The sequence below is a fragment of the Hypomesus transpacificus genome, unplaced genomic scaffold, assembly GCF_021917145.1.
Source record: "Hypomesus transpacificus isolate Combined female unplaced genomic scaffold, fHypTra1 scaffold_64, whole genome shotgun sequence".
Classification (NCBI taxonomy): domain Eukaryota; kingdom Metazoa; phylum Chordata; class Actinopteri; order Osmeriformes; family Osmeridae; genus Hypomesus; species Hypomesus transpacificus.
The window spans coordinates 550,534-567,743 of NW_025814036.1; the positions used below are offsets into that span (position 1 = coordinate 550,534).

At 44.7% G+C, this 17,210-nt stretch overlaps 1 protein-coding gene across 1 annotated transcript; it reads right to left on the minus strand.

Moving 5' to 3' along the window:
• Positions 1–61: 61 nt before the first annotated feature.
• On the minus strand, positions 62–2,874 carry LOC124466092. The gene is given in 5 exon segments (XM_047017764.1): positions 62–418; positions 420–1,398; positions 1,589–1,707; positions 1,799–2,449; positions 2,575–2,874. Coding segments are annotated over 5 exon segments (2,406 nt in total).
• Between the last annotated feature and the right edge of the window lie 14,336 nt (positions 2,875–17,210).

Consider the following 17,210-nt stretch of genomic DNA (forward strand, 5'->3'; position numbering starts at 1 on the left):
CTCATGTATTGACAAGCAGACAGGACATGCTGCCGCAGCACCTCAGCGGAACCAGCTGACCCTAATCTAGTACGGCTTGCTGGAACGTTGGACATGACAGGCCGTATGGCGATGCGTGAGGGCGCAGCGCGCGGAATTCCTGCAATTTGAAACGAGACAGGGAATCAGCGGATTGGTTGGCCAGCCCGGGAACGTATGCTGCGCGCAAAATGAAATTGCCCAGGACGCACGTCCAGGTGAGGCGTCTGACTAGGCGGTTGATTACGGGCACCGAAGACCTTCCTTTATTGATTATGTGGACCGCGGCTTCGTTGTCGCAGAACACTGTGATTTTCTTTCTGCACCATAAGTGCCCCCACAACAGACACGAGATAACGATTGGGTACAACTCATGGAGTGCGCTAGAATAGTGCTCTAGGAGGCAGGGACAGTATCTCAGCGGGCCACACGGCACAGAACCATTCGTCGCCGTGGTAACCCCCGAACCCGATCGAGAGGGCAGCATCCGTGTAGAACTCCAGGGCGGCGGACGTTTCTATCTCGTCGTTGTAAAAGAAAGATATCCCGTTCCACTGGGCGCACAAGAGAGCCCAGAAGGACAGATCCGACCTACACCCAACGTCGAGCACCAGGGTGTCCTGTAAGTTAGCCACGGTTTTGCAGAGGTCTAGGAGACGCGACACGAAGGAACGCCCTTGCGGGATGATGCGCATTGCGAAAGTTAAATGCCCTAACAGAGACAGCATTTCACGTTTGCTCATGGACACTGCGCTGCTAGCGGCCCCCATGACGGAGCGAATGCGCTCGAGCTTCTCCGCGGGTAGTGAGGCCTGCATCAATACGCTATCCAGTTGGATGCCGAGGAACTCGAGCGATGTCAGCGGGCCTACGGTCTTCTCATCGGATAATGGAACGCCTAGCTCGTCGAAGGTGTCCCGCAACACAGTGATACAACGGGCTGGAGGTGAACACGGAAAGTCCACCACCAGAAAGTCGTCCAGTAGGTGCAGGACGAACGGCAATTTACGCACGTTCAGCAGAATCCAGCACAGCGCCTCCGACAGTGTGCAGAAGATTCGTGGGCTGCTGCGGCAGCCGAAAGTTAACCGGACAGCGAAATAGTGTTTGCCGCGCCAACGTACGCCGAACAGATGCCATTGGGAGGGGCGGAGCGGCATGACTTTGAATGCGTCGACCACGTCCGCTTTGCCCAGCCACCCGCCCGCGATTTTAATCATATGAATGGCATTGTCCACGCTTGCATAGCACAAGGAAAAAGGCTCATGTGGTATTAGGCTGTTTATACTAGGCACCACACAGCCGTGCGGAGCCGACAGATCGATTATTAGGCGCTTCTTGCCCGAGTACTTTCGCGTGGCTACGCCTATTGGGCTAACCCTATACGGGGAAAAGGGGGGTTCCTCATAGGGTCCAATCATGAACCCTTTTGGCTACCTCTTTTTGGATGAGCATATCCACTACGTCTGGCTCGCGAAGTGCACTCTGGAGGTTACTGCACGCATGACTAACAGTCGGCAGCACAGACAGACCCGCATTGAACCTGTTAGTTAGACCAGTCAACAAGTACATCACAAAACAGGGTCTCTCAACGTTCACAGGGGTTGATGCTCGTTTATTCACTTGGCCTTCTGGGCCGGGCGGGCCCGACGAGGGCACACAGCTCGGGGATGAGCGTCCCCGCAGTAACTGCAAGCATGCAGATAGCATACCGACACACATTTTCATTAAAATGAACACAGAGCGTTGGGCTGACTGCAGGCGCTTGTTTGGTCCCTACCTTCTTCCGACCACCCTTAGGTAGGCCTACAGCCTCCTGGGTCCTCTCGGTTTTGGCCGCCACATAAGCGGTTCTAGGACAGAGATTGACCGAGTGACCCAGGGATCCGCACACCGAGCAGGAGATCGGCATGTGCCCTGTGAACACCCGGCTCACCAGGTCTAGATCCTTCACCGACCAGTCCAGCCGCAGATTCCACTTCTGTAGGTGCAGAGCAGCCTTGGCGGACATGCACTTATGGTACTCGTAAAAGAGACTGCTGCCGTAGCGCAGGGCCAGATCCGCAATCAAAGCTAGGTAGTCGTCTAGCTCCACGCGACGCTCGGGGTACGCCTTGCACAAGGTGTCACGGTATACACCAAACGCCACGCAGAATTCGGCCAGAGTCAAGTTCTTTGACATCCTGGGGTCGCTGCCTTTCAGAAATACCGACACATCCCCGCAATCTATCAGACGCTTATCCAACAGGTCGGTAGCACCCAGCAGTATCTGAACAAGGTTAATGTCCATACCTGCGATGATTTGGTTCCTGAGATGCGCCGACAGGCCAGCCGCGGGGGACAGGAACGGTGCACCGGAGGCAGCGGCCGGTACTGCCGAGGCCAGGCTACTCCATGGAACCACGGCTCGGTCGGAGGTCACTGCTGGGTGCTACCGACCTGTTGGATAAGCGTCTGATAGATTGCGGGGATGTGTCCGTATTTCTGAAAGGCAGCGACCCCAGGATGTCAAAGAACTTGACTCTGGCCGAATTCTGCGTGGCGTTCGGTGTATACCGTGACACCTTGTGCGAGGCCAATCTCCGGTGCCGCCCCGGCCTCCAGGACGGTGATGCGGTGGGCCATGTCGCCGACGGACATCTTGATGTCCGAGAGGGCTTCCAGAACGGGATCACCGGTTGGAGTCAGCCCCTGTAGGCGAGCCTTCTTCGCGGGAAACGCAGCAGCAGGACGGGAAGCGGAGCCCCGTTTTCCTTTCGCCGTCGCCTTACCCGGGGGAACACGCAGGGGTACGGATGGAGTGGCCTCGCTGCTGTTCAGGAAGAACAGGAACAATTCCTCGTGGTTGCACCCCATCGGTGGCGTTATGCCCTTGTTGTAAAGGGCGTCCAGGATATTATATACCGGCCAGCTCTTGATGTTGGCCGACTTCCCGGCCAGGCGAGAACTGCGCCTGACCAGGCTCCCTGCGTCCTCGCTGAAGCCATCGGCGCAGAGATCCACAGACGGAGATTCATCTTCACAGGGTAGATCGAGACCTTCCGACAGATCCCCAACACCGCCAGCATCGCTCAGATCCGAAGAGGACTTGACACGCGAAGAACCACACGACGGAAACACAGACCGAAACAGAAATGGCAGCAGTGCAGAACCGGCAGCAGTGCAGAACTAAGGTCAGCGAGGATGCGAGTGTGTGTATGTGGCCGTCTTATAGCGCCGCCTAACGGGCTGAGCCTATGGCTGTCGCCTATGGCGACCGTGATTTGCCGCGCTGCCCGAGTGCCATGCCTGAACTAGCTCCGCTTATGAAGGTGCTCAACTCAATTCCTGAAAATGAGAGAGCACAAGGATTCCAGGACCTTGATTTGAATATGGACAGTTTACCAATGGAGCGAGCATTGGGAATCCAGTGGTGTGCTGAGACGGATCAGTTTAAGTTCAAGATCAATCTCAGAGATCGCCCACACACCAGGAGAGGCCTGCTTTCGTTTGTCTGCTCCATCTTTGACCCTCTGGGCTTTATAGCTCCAGTGGTGCTACCCGGCAAAATAATTCTGCAAGATTTATGCCGGCAGAAATACAACTGGGATGAAAGCTTACCAGAAGATGTCATAATAAAATGGACAAAGTGGACTTCAGACTTGCAGCAGTTAAAGGAGTTTGGCGTTGACAGATGCATCAAGACAGAGGTGTTTGGTACACCAGCCTTCGCTCAACTACACCATTTTGCTGATGCGAGTGAAGACGCCTATGGAACAACAAGCTACCTTGTGCTACGCTCTTCAGCTGGAGAAACTCAATCCACTCTCATGATATCAAAGGCACGGGTGGCACCCTTGAAATCTCCAACAATACCTAGAATGGAGTTAACTGCAGCCTCAGTTGCAGTCAAGATGGACAAGCTGTTGAAAAAGGAGCTTGAATTGGAACTTCACAAGTCAATATATTGGACAGATAGCACAGTCGTGCTGAAATACTTGAACAGTGAAAGTACCAGGTTCAAGACTTTCGTTGCTAATATAGTGTCAGCCATTCTGGAGCACTCTGAAGCTTCACAATGGAGGTATGTCAATACCAGCCTGAATCCAGCGGATCACGTCTCCAGAGGTCAGTCTGTAGAAGCATTCTTGAAATGTGAGAGCTGGCTTTCAGGACCGAGTTTCTTGCTCTGCAGTGAAGACCAGTGGCCGAAGAATCCAGATGCGGAAATGATAAAGGTGGATGATCCAGAGGTCAAAAGAGTACAATCACATGCCATTCAGATGCAAGAGCACCAAGATCCTTTGGGCCAGCTCATGGTGTATTACTCATCCTGGACAAAACTAAAGCGTGCAGTAGCTTGGTTTTTGAAAGTGAAAGGTCTTCTGAAAGAATTGAAAGCAAAGAAAAAGACAGAACCAGGTTCATCAATCAGTGAAAGAAGGAATCAGTTCAAGAAAAAACATAAAGAAACACGACTTACCTTTGAAGATTTGAACAAGGCAGAGACAGAAATTGTGAAATACGCCCAAAAGCAAGGATTCCAAGAAGATCTGAAAATGTTACAAGAACAGCAAAGTGTAAAGAAAAGTAGTTCGCTTCGTAAACTGAATCCAATATTACAAAATGGGATGATGAGAGTGGGCGGCAGATTGAGCCGAGCGGCAATGCCAGATGACTCAAAGCAGCAATTCATCCTGCCCAAGAACTCGCACCTTACAGAGCTTGTTCTTAGACATGTTCATGATGTTACAGCGCATGCAGGAAGAAATCATATGCTGGCTCAATTGCGTCAGAGATTCTGGATCCCAGGAGCAAATGGAGCCATTAGGAGAATCTTATCTAAGTGCATCACCTGTAAGAAGCTTCACGGCACAGCTGGCAAGCAACTCATGGCAGATCTACCAGAATGTAGGGTTCTGCCTGACGATCCTCCATTTACGAGAGTTGGCATCGACTACTTCGGTCCATTTCTGGTAAAAAGGGGAAGAGGACACGTAAAAAGGGACGGTGTAATCTTTACCTGTCTTGCCATTCGAGCGGTGCATTTGGAAGTAGCGTCTTCTCTTGACACTGATGCATGCCTGAATGCAATTAGAAGATTCCTGGCCAGAAGAGGACAGGTCAGAGAGATGTATTCAGATAATGGAACAAATTTCAGAGCAGCTGACAATGAGATGAAGAAAATGATAAGTGAGTGGAACACCAGTAGGATTGAAAAACATTTGCAACAGAGTGGTATACAGTGGCACTTCAACCCTCCAACAGGTTCTCACCACGGAGGAACCTGGGAGCGGCTTATCCGCTCTGTAAGAAAAACCCTGAAAGTCACAATAAAGGAACAGCTTATAGATGAAGAGAGTCTTCGCACCCTTTTGTGTGAGGCTGAGGCCATCATAAACAGTAGGCCCATAACTAAAGAATCTTCTGACATGAATGACTTGGAGGCCTTAACCCCTAATCATCTTTTGTTACTGAAAGTCAAACCTGAGCTGCCTCCAGGAGTGTTCAGTAAGGACGATCAGTACGCAAACCGAAGATGGAAACAAGTCCAGTATCTCACGGACATATTTTGGAAGCGCTGGTGCAGAGAGTACCTCACACAGCTCCAAGAACGGCAACGATGGACAACACCTCAGAAGAACTTCTGCGTCGGTGACGTAGTGCTGATTGTGGACGACACGTCGCCAAGAAAGTCCTGGCCACTTGGAAAGATCTTAGAGACTTTTCCTGACCGGAAAGGATTAGTTCGGCAAGTGAAGGTCAAGACCCGAGCCAATTAACTTTCGCGCCCAGTAACAAAGCTGTGCCTGCTGCAAGAGTCTGAAGAGGAGTAATTGACTATTATGTGAATTATAGTTGTGGATTGAAGATAAAGTGTTGTGCAGTTGAATAAGTTTAAACAAAAGCAAGATGATATGTGAATTAGTGTATCATTAGGCTCCAGTTTAAGTTTGAGTAATTGTTTCAATGGCGTTGGTAACGATTAGGGGCCGGAATGTAGGAGCCTAAACGTGGTTTAATTAAGTGAAAATGTTTTTGTTTTTTACTTTAAAAAAGGTATACGTTCATTATTAAGATAAATATGATTTATTATTTCATGATTTAAAATGTTAAAATACTTACTGTGGAGGACCTTTATTTTGATATGGGGGGAGTGTGAAAAGAAGGGCATAACGGAAGAATAACTGAAGGAAGATTGGAGCGAAAAAGTTTTGACCTCGCACTCGCTCTTATATTAGATATAGCCTACTTGGATATTTTGTGTACTTTATGGATAACTTCTTTGTTCGTAATGTTGCTTGAATAGTTTCGAATAAACATTTAAATACAAGTGGATTTGTGGAATATTTTCAAGACGTGGTAAAGAGAGATCCGGTCGAGCGTCAAGCTAAAGCTTCAAACCTAGGAAACTACATCAGCTTCCACACTGCCTCTTTTGTGTGACTCACACATTTTTTTTATTAATTTCAGCTTGCGGGTATTTTCTCACTTCTGTATTTTCAGCAATTTCTTTTTAATTAATTTCAGCTTTCAGCATTCCAACACATTTTCTGCAGGAAATGCACTTTATAGTTTACATTCATTTTCTTTTATATAATTTTCAATAACGCTGCACACCATATACAGTATGTATACATACACATTTACATTTTTCCATTGCTCTTTTTCTACACTTCTATTAGCTACGCTAGCTTAGAAAAGAATTATAGAATCTTCAATTTTCAGGAAAGGTCAAATCATATAATATGACAGTGTCAAACATCGGTCATTCTGTTAAACAAATAAAATGCAAATGGAATAAAAATTGATATGCTCAGTTTAATAATGTGTTAACACGACAACGCAAGCGTTTGCTGATAACACACGCCCTCCGATAATTAACATGAAATGATCAATAATGGGAGACGAATGCCGTAGCTAAAATGTATGCTTCAAACGACGGGACAGAGGATAATGTGGAAGGCTTCTGAAGTGGTTCGTTATCGATTAAGAATAATAGGCTTTGAGACGAGGAGTTCGGATTACAAAGGTTTGCTTTTATTGCAAAGGTTCTTTTGGGTTTCACATTCGCATGAGATTCTTAGCCAAGAAGTCTGCCTCCTCCATTTCATCCAGGTCTTTTATACAGTTCATACACGTCACACAAATAACTTCTGGCAACATAATGGTAATCAGTGTTGGTCAATGATAAACAGATGCTGGTTTGTTTATTTGTCGGTTGTCATGAGACCAGGGTCATCTTATCTAGGGGAACAGGGTACCATGTCAACCTGACCTGCTTATCTTTGTGAAGCACACGGCTCTGCTTACTGGGACAGAACATTCTACAGAGGAAGTTTGAGAGCGTACAGAGAAGGGCTTGTCCCATAACTGAATATGGGACATGAGAATAAACAAAAATAGTGACTCATCTACTTCCTCGAGCACAGCCTAGTGTTCTTCCAGCCCGCTCCTATCCTACCTTGGGGCTGCTTACAGCCTTAGTTGACCTTTGTCCTGGGCTACCCCCAGCATGTACCATATCTCCAAATATAGGCTCCAAAAAGACCACAACAATAACTTGATCGACTATACACAATAAAGGCAAATTGCTATACACAGTGACAAGTGTTTGAGATCACTGTTGAGGAGTTTAGCTCTACCTTTAATAGTTAGAGATGAAGCTAGCTGCGCTGCTGCATGCCTTGAACACATCACATTCCAGTAACTTCATTCCATGCTGTGTGTTCAAATACTTCTTCATATTTGTTGTATTTCCTCCCTTCGACGAAATATACTTTTTACACGCGTTACAAGTGGCGTTGTTGTCATTTTGTCGTGTGAAATACAACCAAACTTTACAACACTTCTGCCTAGTTGCATTTGCTGCAGTCTGAATAAACGATAAAAGTTTGCGCATGCGCAACGCCACAGAGAACTGTTAGCAGAATCGTAATATAATTTGGCTGACTATTTCAAGGAATTGGTAGCCTGACATTGTCATACTCATAATTCTAGTCAGAATATGAGTCTGATACCTCTCCGTTGGGCTGTGACTATGGGGCGTGTTTCAACCGAACTCGTAAAACAAATGCCTCTTTGCTCAATTGGATAGACCTACAACCAATCAGAGCAACGTAATATGTTGTTTGTTGAAAACGAATTCAACCCAAGCGCTCTTTCGTGACGTTGTTGATTACGTTACTGTTGATCATCTGTCCATCATCGTATAAAGCCCGCCCTGACAATTTCACTGGTCCGAACAGCTCCTGTTTGGACTTCCCGACCACATTTTTTTGTGGGTGGGGATAAGTTGGGCTGGCAGCCAGGCTCAGGAATTGGTACACTGGGAACCGGTTCTAAACAAGAACCGGTTCTCGATACCCATCCATAGTGAGGATTGCCATGACTATATACAGGTAGCTAGCGACTGCGTTGTACCTGGCTTCCAATGGCTTACAGTCTCGCTAAACAGAAAACCAGTGACATGGCAGGCTCGTTGGCTTTTAACGTCTTACTTTGCCCTTGCCAGGACACCAATTTATCCTAATGAGCTATTGCTGGAAATTACTGTATTCAGTTTCTGTCTAAAAATATAAGTAGTTTTTCGACTGGCAAGCGGTTGTCAGATTTAGCCCAAGTTCAGTAATTCAGTCCTATTTTGACATGTCAAAGTGATTGTGGCATGTGTCAGACACGGGATCGCCCCCTAGCGGTTAGATTACACAACCTTTTGTGGTCCTCTTTGGAACAGGGTCCCGAACACCTGTACCAAGTTTGATGTCAATTCAGCAAATATTTCCTGAGATATGATCTCATGAACTGTTTTGGCGGCTTCGTCGCCGACTTTGATCAACTTTACCGGAAAAACTGTTTTGAAAATAAAAAACCATGCGAAAACGTTTGTGAGGCTTCATCTGAAGATAATTGGTGACATTTTTTTGCTTATTGCAGCGCCACCTAGAGGTGAAATGGCATGACCTATTCAACCTCTTTAGAACAGGGTCCCTAGTCCTTATACAAAGTTTGGTGTCAATGCAGTAAAGAGGTGCTGAGATATTATTTCACTTCTTTTATGGTGGCTTGGTTAACAACTTTGAATGGCTGTTCCAGTAAAAGGTTTTAGAAAAAAAAAAAACGTTATGTCTTTTGTGAGCTTTGGTCTGAAGAGGATCTGTGCCAAATTTTGTGAAGATTGGACAAACTTTATAGGAGGGGTAGTGAAAATACGTCATATTCATTCAATCAAAATGGCGGCCACTCGGCCACATCAATTTGATTGACTGTAACTAACAAACGATTACGAAAATCAAAAATCTATACGATAACTTTTGTGAGGCCTGGTCTGAAAATCATCTGTGGCAATTTTGAAGAAGATTCGACAAAAATTGTAGGAGTAGTTACTAGGGATGGGCATTCGACTAAATTGTCGTAATAGATTGTGGGGAGAATTAACGATCGATTTTCGATTAATCATTAAAAAAATTATATTAAAATTCACTATTTATAGGCTATATTAAAATGCAGTGAAAATAGAAAAAACACAGCATGTTTCTGCATTGAGATCTGTAGCTATTACAAGAAAAACAACTATTTCTGTAACTCCTAGAAGCGGAGCCGACAGCTAGAAGCCTGTGCTCAAACACAACTGACCCTTGTTTTTTTTCCGGCTAATTAACAAAGCTTCATAAAAACCTTCACCCTCAACAATACTTAAGGGTAGCATATCCATCTCGATGGACTTGCAGATCCGTTGGATAATTTTCTCTGCTCGTTGTGCATCACAGCTCCTCCGTGCTAACACCGAAAGCAGGATGCACCGCCACTAACCAGGGTCGGATGTACGTTTTTCAAGTGGTACATCATTTGAGTCGTGGAGGAGTTGTATTTATACTCAGCTTTGCAGTGTTGGCAGTGAACAAAGTAATTTTTAAGTCAAAATGGTCTCACGCTACACTTCGCCGTGACCTCTTCATGTTTACTTTTGAAATACATGGAAACTCGCCGGTAACTGAGTAGGCCTGTGGCGTTTTTTTCCAAACTTTGGCTTCATTTGGTAAAATGTTTAATTGCTGCCACATACCGAAATCCATTGCATTCCTTCAAGACTCACACTACGCAACAGAACACGCATTAGTTTTGTCTTCCAAGATGGCATCCCCATTCATTTCTGTGAAATGCCGTGTCTTCCGGTCTAGCTTTAAACAGTGGCTCTTTTTTTCCCTAGCTCCGAGACCTTGTGCATGCTTGCAACTAGCTGTACACGTCATACTTTGCGACAACCAGTCGCGAGCATAGATTTATATGGTTACAAGCGTGTGAGCTAAGGCATTGCAGTTTCAGAATCTATGGGCAGAATGGGGTACAAGTCCGATAAGAATCAGACACATGATGCAAACTTAACGGAAATGTATTCTGTCACTGTATAGTATTCCTTTCACTTGTTTTTTAGAAATAGGCTATAGGGCTAAATATATGGCTATTCTAGATGAAACTCATCACATATGTTGCTTTTTTTTCTTCGTGATATGAGTATGATTTCCAACGCATTGTATCGGATGAAATAAACTGTTGTAGGGCTGTTTTGGCAGCCCCTTTGTCACTGGTCACCCAGACACTTGTCTGGGACAGTTGTTGATTTGCATGAATGCTAAAATGACAATCACACCTTAATGACACATTTGGAGAGGTGGTCTCAACAGTTGAAGAGGAAGGTGGACAGAGGAAGACTCTGAAATTATCATTAAAAGTTGTGTTCTTGAAAATAAAGTTCTAAACAGCTTTTAATGTCATGTTTGATATGCTTTTGTTTCTTATTTTATGTATTACATGCTAGTAATAATTTTTATACTGTAACATGTACATGTACAGGGTTTACAGAGTTTGTGCCTGCAGCAGACCAACATGTGTTTAACATATTCCCTTGTCTTGCAAGGGCACCACTTGGTCTACTGCAGCCTTGATTAATGATAAAATTTGAATTTGTATCCGTTAGACAACTTTTCAGTCATGTGACCGGTGTCCCCATTTTGGTCAGGTTTAGGTGTATATAGGAAGAAGTTTTACCAAACACTTCGAGTTCTGTTTACGATACAGCTCCGGTGCGTTAGGCGCCTAGTCTTCATTGTGAATACCTTTGTTAACCATTGCTCTGAAGGTATGTTTTGTATTTGATGATATTTCATTATCATTGCATTGATTATCTTACTATTTAGATAATAAACTATTATTGTGCATTTTGACGTTACTTGTTCTCCTTCAAACGTATCTATCATGCTACGGCGGTGAAAACTTAGATCTAGTCTGGTTGATGCGGCTAACTGATTATGAACATAGACTTTTGGAGTAGGTTTTAACTTAAGGCCTCTGAGTCACTTACAGTGGATCTCCACGCTCCAAAGGAATTTACCGGCGCCTCTGAGTGATCGATTACATATCCTACTAGGTCTACTATGGTTAAATCTATATTGTAGTAGAGATAAACGACTGTTTAGTGAACACGCATACTTAGGGTCGGTGCGCTGATCAAGCAGACGATTTTTACCTACGTCAGAGTTTCATGTCATTAACTGTTTAGCGCTCGAGGTTACAGGTAACGCACTTGTGCACATGTCTTAAAATTGGAGTCAGATATTAACGAGTCAATTATCTCCCTGAGAATCGAACCGAAAGTGAATTGTGGTTCCCAAGCCAGGGACAAACACCAAGCGTCTCTGGCCTTCCGATTCACCGACTACACTGTTAACATAAACAGCTCTGTCGTTGTTCTCGCCAGGCAAAGAAAGCTTTATAGTTATTTTGGTAACCGAAATCTTCCATAATGCAGACTTACCATAGCTTACTGTCAACTTTATATTCAAACGAAATGCCACGAAATTCACACTGCCTTCAATTTCACATCAGTTTCGAAATGTGACCTGTGTTTTATATGTTCAACCTAGAAAACCAAACGTCTATTAATGGATATAACGTAATCTAACAAGACTTGGTAATAATGTAATAAATAAAAGCTCGAGAAGTGTGTCTAAAATATACTTTATTGAACATTTGCCTTTGAAAGGGGCATATTCATAGAACCATATGACGTCATACAAGACGTTTCCATCAGATGTGTGGGGGTGAAACAGTCACTGAGGACCTTCATCGTCCCACAAAAGCAGTCTGGCTTGATGACACAATCAAAAAAAGAATAATGGGTGTGTTTAACAAAAGCTTCTGAAGGCAAGACTAATATTATTTAAATATATAAAATCTTTATTGTCATTGCACAGTACAGTACTGAGGAACAGATACAAACAACAAATAGGAGGAACAAATAGACACAAATAGACAGTAAATACAGTAAATACAAACAGCAATTGGGACAATAATAGCAGCAATGCATAAGAGGCGTAAATAAGTAAGCAAAGTGCAGGTGCAATGTAGTTGTGGTATAAGTGCAATGTTCAGTGCTGCAAGAGTGTGTGATGACAGTCAAGCCAGGGTGGAGGGGGGAAGTACAGTCACTGGTGGAGGTGGGGGTGGGGGGCTATCCCCGTGGAGTTTAGTCGAGTGACAGCCGTAGGAATGAAGCTGTTCCTGAACCTGCTGGTCCGGGAACGGAGGACCCTGTAGCGCCTCCCAGAGGGGAGGAGGGCAAACAGACTGTGGCTGGGGTGAGAGCTGTCCATTTTGATGCTGTGTGCCCTCCGCAGACATCTCTTGCTCTGGACAGCCTCAATAGTGGGGAGTGAGGAACCGGTGATGCGTTGGGCAGTTTTCACCACCCTCTGCAGTGATTTGCGGTCCGCGACAGAGCAGCTGCCATACCACACTGAGATGCAGTTCGTAAGGATGCTCTCTATGGTACAGCGGTAGAAGTTCTCTAGAATCTGAGGAGACAGATGGGCCCTCTTCAGTCTCCTCAGAAAGAAGAGACGCTGGTGTGCTTTTTTTTACCAGGGATGAGGTGTTGAGGGTCCAAGAGAGGTCCTTGGAGATGTGGACACCCAGGAATTTGAAGCTGGCGACACGCTCAACCTCCATCCCGTTGATATGGATGGGGATGTGTGTGCCAGCTTTCTTCCTGAAGTCCACAATCAGCTCTTTGGTTTTTATGGTGTTGAGAGCCAAGTTGTTGTCGGTGCACCACACCGCCAGGTGCTGGACCTCCTCTCTGTAGGCCGACTCATCGTTGCCGCTGATGAGGCCAATCACCGTTTCCTATTGTGGTTAACAGTTAAAGTATTAATCTTCGTCTTTGCTCCAGATAGACAGGTCAACAATCTACTAACATAATATATTTGCCATCAAGTCTATGGCTCATTCAGCTCAATGTAAATCGGCTATCGGCCAATGTGAACTTTTGTGCTCGTGCCCTGTTAGTATCCGCGAGCACATTTGCAGGCAACTTTTATTGATGTAGGCAAATAAATGGGTTGCTAGTTTACCCATTTCGGATTGGTTTCAAATTTAGCAAAAATCTGGAAAAATTCTTTGATGAAAAAGCTAGTAGTATGAGCCAGGTTCGACAATCGAACAAAAATTATTGGGGGAGATAGTTTTGTAAATGTTGACTGGAGTTCATGGAATAAAAATGACCGGAAGACAAGAGAACCTAACCGTAAATGCAATACCACCTAAATCCACAGGGGCCGTTGCTTCTAGCCGAGGGGCAAGGGGTGGCGGTCTGGTTGCTATCCACACTTCACTGATTGTTTGAAAGCGCCGGAAATGAAAACGTTTCTTTTGTAAGGGATAATTACGGTGGCCGACATGTGCAAACACGCTACAAAAAGACAAAGTACAAGCAAATTGACAATACACAAGCAAATTAAGAAAACATGTATTTGACCACACATGCGCAGCATTCAGCAAACGCGCTGCAAATATAGAAACGCGCTGCAAATACACACAACACAACCAAATACATAAACACGCTGCAAATATAGAAACGCGCTGCAAAAAGGAAAACACGCAAACCCCGAAAACAAATGTAAACGCTGCATCCAGATAACACAACGGAAGTGCTCCAGGCCAGTGGGAGCGCTAAGTAGAAGAGCGTGATTTTAGAACCAGAGAGGGCAGATGAGAAGTTTGTTTTGAATAGGACAAAAATCGAAGTAAAGAGGCGACATAAAAAGATTAGTATTCATTTTTACATGTGCCCCTCCTCTTTGACAATTTTTCAAAAGACTTACTTCGATGTTGGTCCAAACTTTTTATATGCTCTGTCTCTCTCGCTCCATGTGGCCGAAAATCAAGATGTTTCACTTGGCTCTCCCCCTAGAGGCCTGGAAAACTTCTGTTGTGAAAGCTGGATGCAGCGTTTTTGGTTTGCGTGCTTTCGTTTTTGCAACGCGTATTTGCAGCGTGTTTATGTATTTGGATGTGTTGTGTGTATTTGCAGCGTGTTTGCTGAATGCTGCACATGTGTTGTCAAATTAATGATGATGTTTTCTTAATTTTCTTGTGTTTTGTCTATGCATGTGTTTTCTTAGTTTGCGGTCAAAATGAGAAAATTGTTCACCGCAGAACGTTGGGAAGCCCCATTCAAGTGAATGGAGCATTCTACAGCATTAAGAACAGCCGTGTAATAAGACATAAAAGTTTAGCCATAGCTGTGGCATTGAAGACAGTACTGTAACCTACTACTACACACTGCCAATGGGCGAGCCGAGTCTGTGACTCAGAGGCTAACGTCAAAACAAGATGCGGTCTCCCTCAAATTCCAAGTTTTACACAAATAACAAAAATATGCTGACCCGCTGGTTGTCTTCATAATTGTCATATATTTAAAACACTGCTCTCCATTTGTAGAATTGACCCTGGTATGAAATTAAGAAAATAATCACCAGACGCAGATCGACAACACTGTTGTCGACGAGTGTTAACACTCGTTGACAACACTGTTGTTGCTGCCGCAAATCGTCAATGGAGGCTGACTGGAGGCTGTCACGTAGCAAACAAATCAAAGTTTTTACAGCAACCTACATTAAAATCTCACCACCTGGCTGTCTTCACAATAGTCATATCGTCATAAAATTTCCCTGTTTTTTCGTGTAAAATTGAACTATAAAATTAGCTATGAAAATACTACTATGACGCTTTCTAGCATGGCTGCTGCCTAAAAGACTAAGCGGTCTCACGGGCGACCCGCACTCGCTCATTTTCAAAGACTTTGACGATCTAAATAAAACATCCGAGATTGCAGTTCCACTCGAAATCGCTTTCTCAACAAAGCCAAATGGTTGGGATTTTTTGGGGGTGGTATTTTTCACTCGTAATCCAAGCTCCAATTTGCGTGCTAGAACGTCTCTATCAGGTTGTATCCATGCGTCGTTGCTAACGTGTGTTGACGTGGTGACGTAGCTAGCACAGATTACCCTTCGTCGACTAAAGGCACTTTGACGCCACAAAAACGTTATAACCTCCTAAACTGTGCAATGGAACGTAAATCCCAATACAAGCAACTCAATCGCTAGCAAGACGAAACCTTTGACACCTAGGTTGTCTATGTAGTCCGAATATTGACTGAGTTTTAGGGGTGTGAAGAGAAACAATAATAATAATAATATATATGTGAGATAACAAAGGTTGTGCCCCTGCCGAAGGCAAGCATACCCAATTACAAGCTTCGCTGCTTGGCCCCTAATAATAGTAAGAAAAGGTAGAATCACTTAAGTGGCTTCGCCGCTTCGCGGCCTGGCCACCAATTACAAATGTAAACGGAGTAATTGTATTACTAGCATAAACCAACAATTGCTATCGGGTTTCTCATGGTCAAATGATCGCACTCAGTGGCGTAGTAAAACAAAACACTACCATTAGCATAGTGGTTAGTAAAATAGATATAAGCAGCATCTGCAGAATTAGTAGTTGTAGTAGTGACATAAGCTATAGCAGTATCAGTAGTGGTAGTAGTTGTGTTGTGGTGCTCTTAGTCTTTTAATGAGCAAGTTGGCTGAATAGCTTGTCTTGTATCTCCACTAATTAGCTAATAGGCTACGAATCACCTGTGGTACGTTCACACTGCAGCAACGCAATGGGTGCAACAACATGTTTTCCAGTCATTTTCTATGGAGCCAGGCGAATCGCTTGCGTGGTGCATTGTGGGTAGCGATGCGACACGATCGGGTTGAGATTTTCCCAACTTTATGCAAATGAGGAGCAATTTTCGCTAGCGATGGCCAATCGCAGTGTTTTCTTGTTTCTCGTAACGTAGCAACCATGGTAAACATTATAGCTTTCAGTTTTTAAGATGGAGGAGAAGCTAATCGACTGTGTGGCTGATTATCCAGTCCTGTACGATACGTCCCTGTATTTGTACTGTTGGGGTCTTTTTTGGGCCTAATGTAGGGTGAGGTGGTACGTGCAGGGAGTAGCCCAGGACAGAGGTCAGTTGAGGAGGAGAAACAGCCCCTATTAAGGAAATAGGCGAAAGTGGAGACAGTGTTGTTGTCCCATATTCACTTATGGGGTAAGAACTCTCTGTGTGAGTCACTCTCCCCTCCCGTTAGAATGTTCTTTCCAGCAGGAAGTCAGGTCAGGATGACCTGATAGCGTGTTGCCTTTTAGTTAGAGCCACTGGTTGCACAGGAACTCAACAAACCAGAGTCGACATCTGTTTATCTTGAACAAAGCATGTGTTGTCTGAATGGTGCCAAGATATTTGTGTGACGTAGGTAGGACTGTATAAAAGTACTTGTCTAGTGATTACATGGCACGACTTCTCTGGCTAGAGAAGTTCCGCGTGTGTTCCCAAGAGCCTAAGCAATAAAGACAAAAGCATTTGTAATCAACTTCCTTGACTCCAAGCCTGTTAATTCTTACACCATTAAGAACCACTTTTGAGCCTCCAACAGTACAAAGACATTAATAAAAAGAATGAGGCCTGGCGCAGGTTTGCCGACGTTGTCGGTGCTCCTGGTGTTTTTTTTGTACTTTCAAATTCAGTCTCTCGTCACATTACGTAACTTTGTTCTAGCTAGTTACAGTAGTAGCCAGACTGAAACTCCCTGGTCGTATCGACAGATTAGCAGACTTGAGTAATATAATAAAAGTTTTTACACATGTCAACGTGTATGTTTATTAAACAGTTTTGTATTTTGTATATAAGTTGTGTTTTGAATGATGTTGCGAGTACGTAAACCCAAGTCTGCACACTTGGCCATGACAACTACAACAGTGACTTTAGAGAACTACATTCTACATAATCTGTTTAAAACGCCCCCCAGTGTGGTGAACTGTGG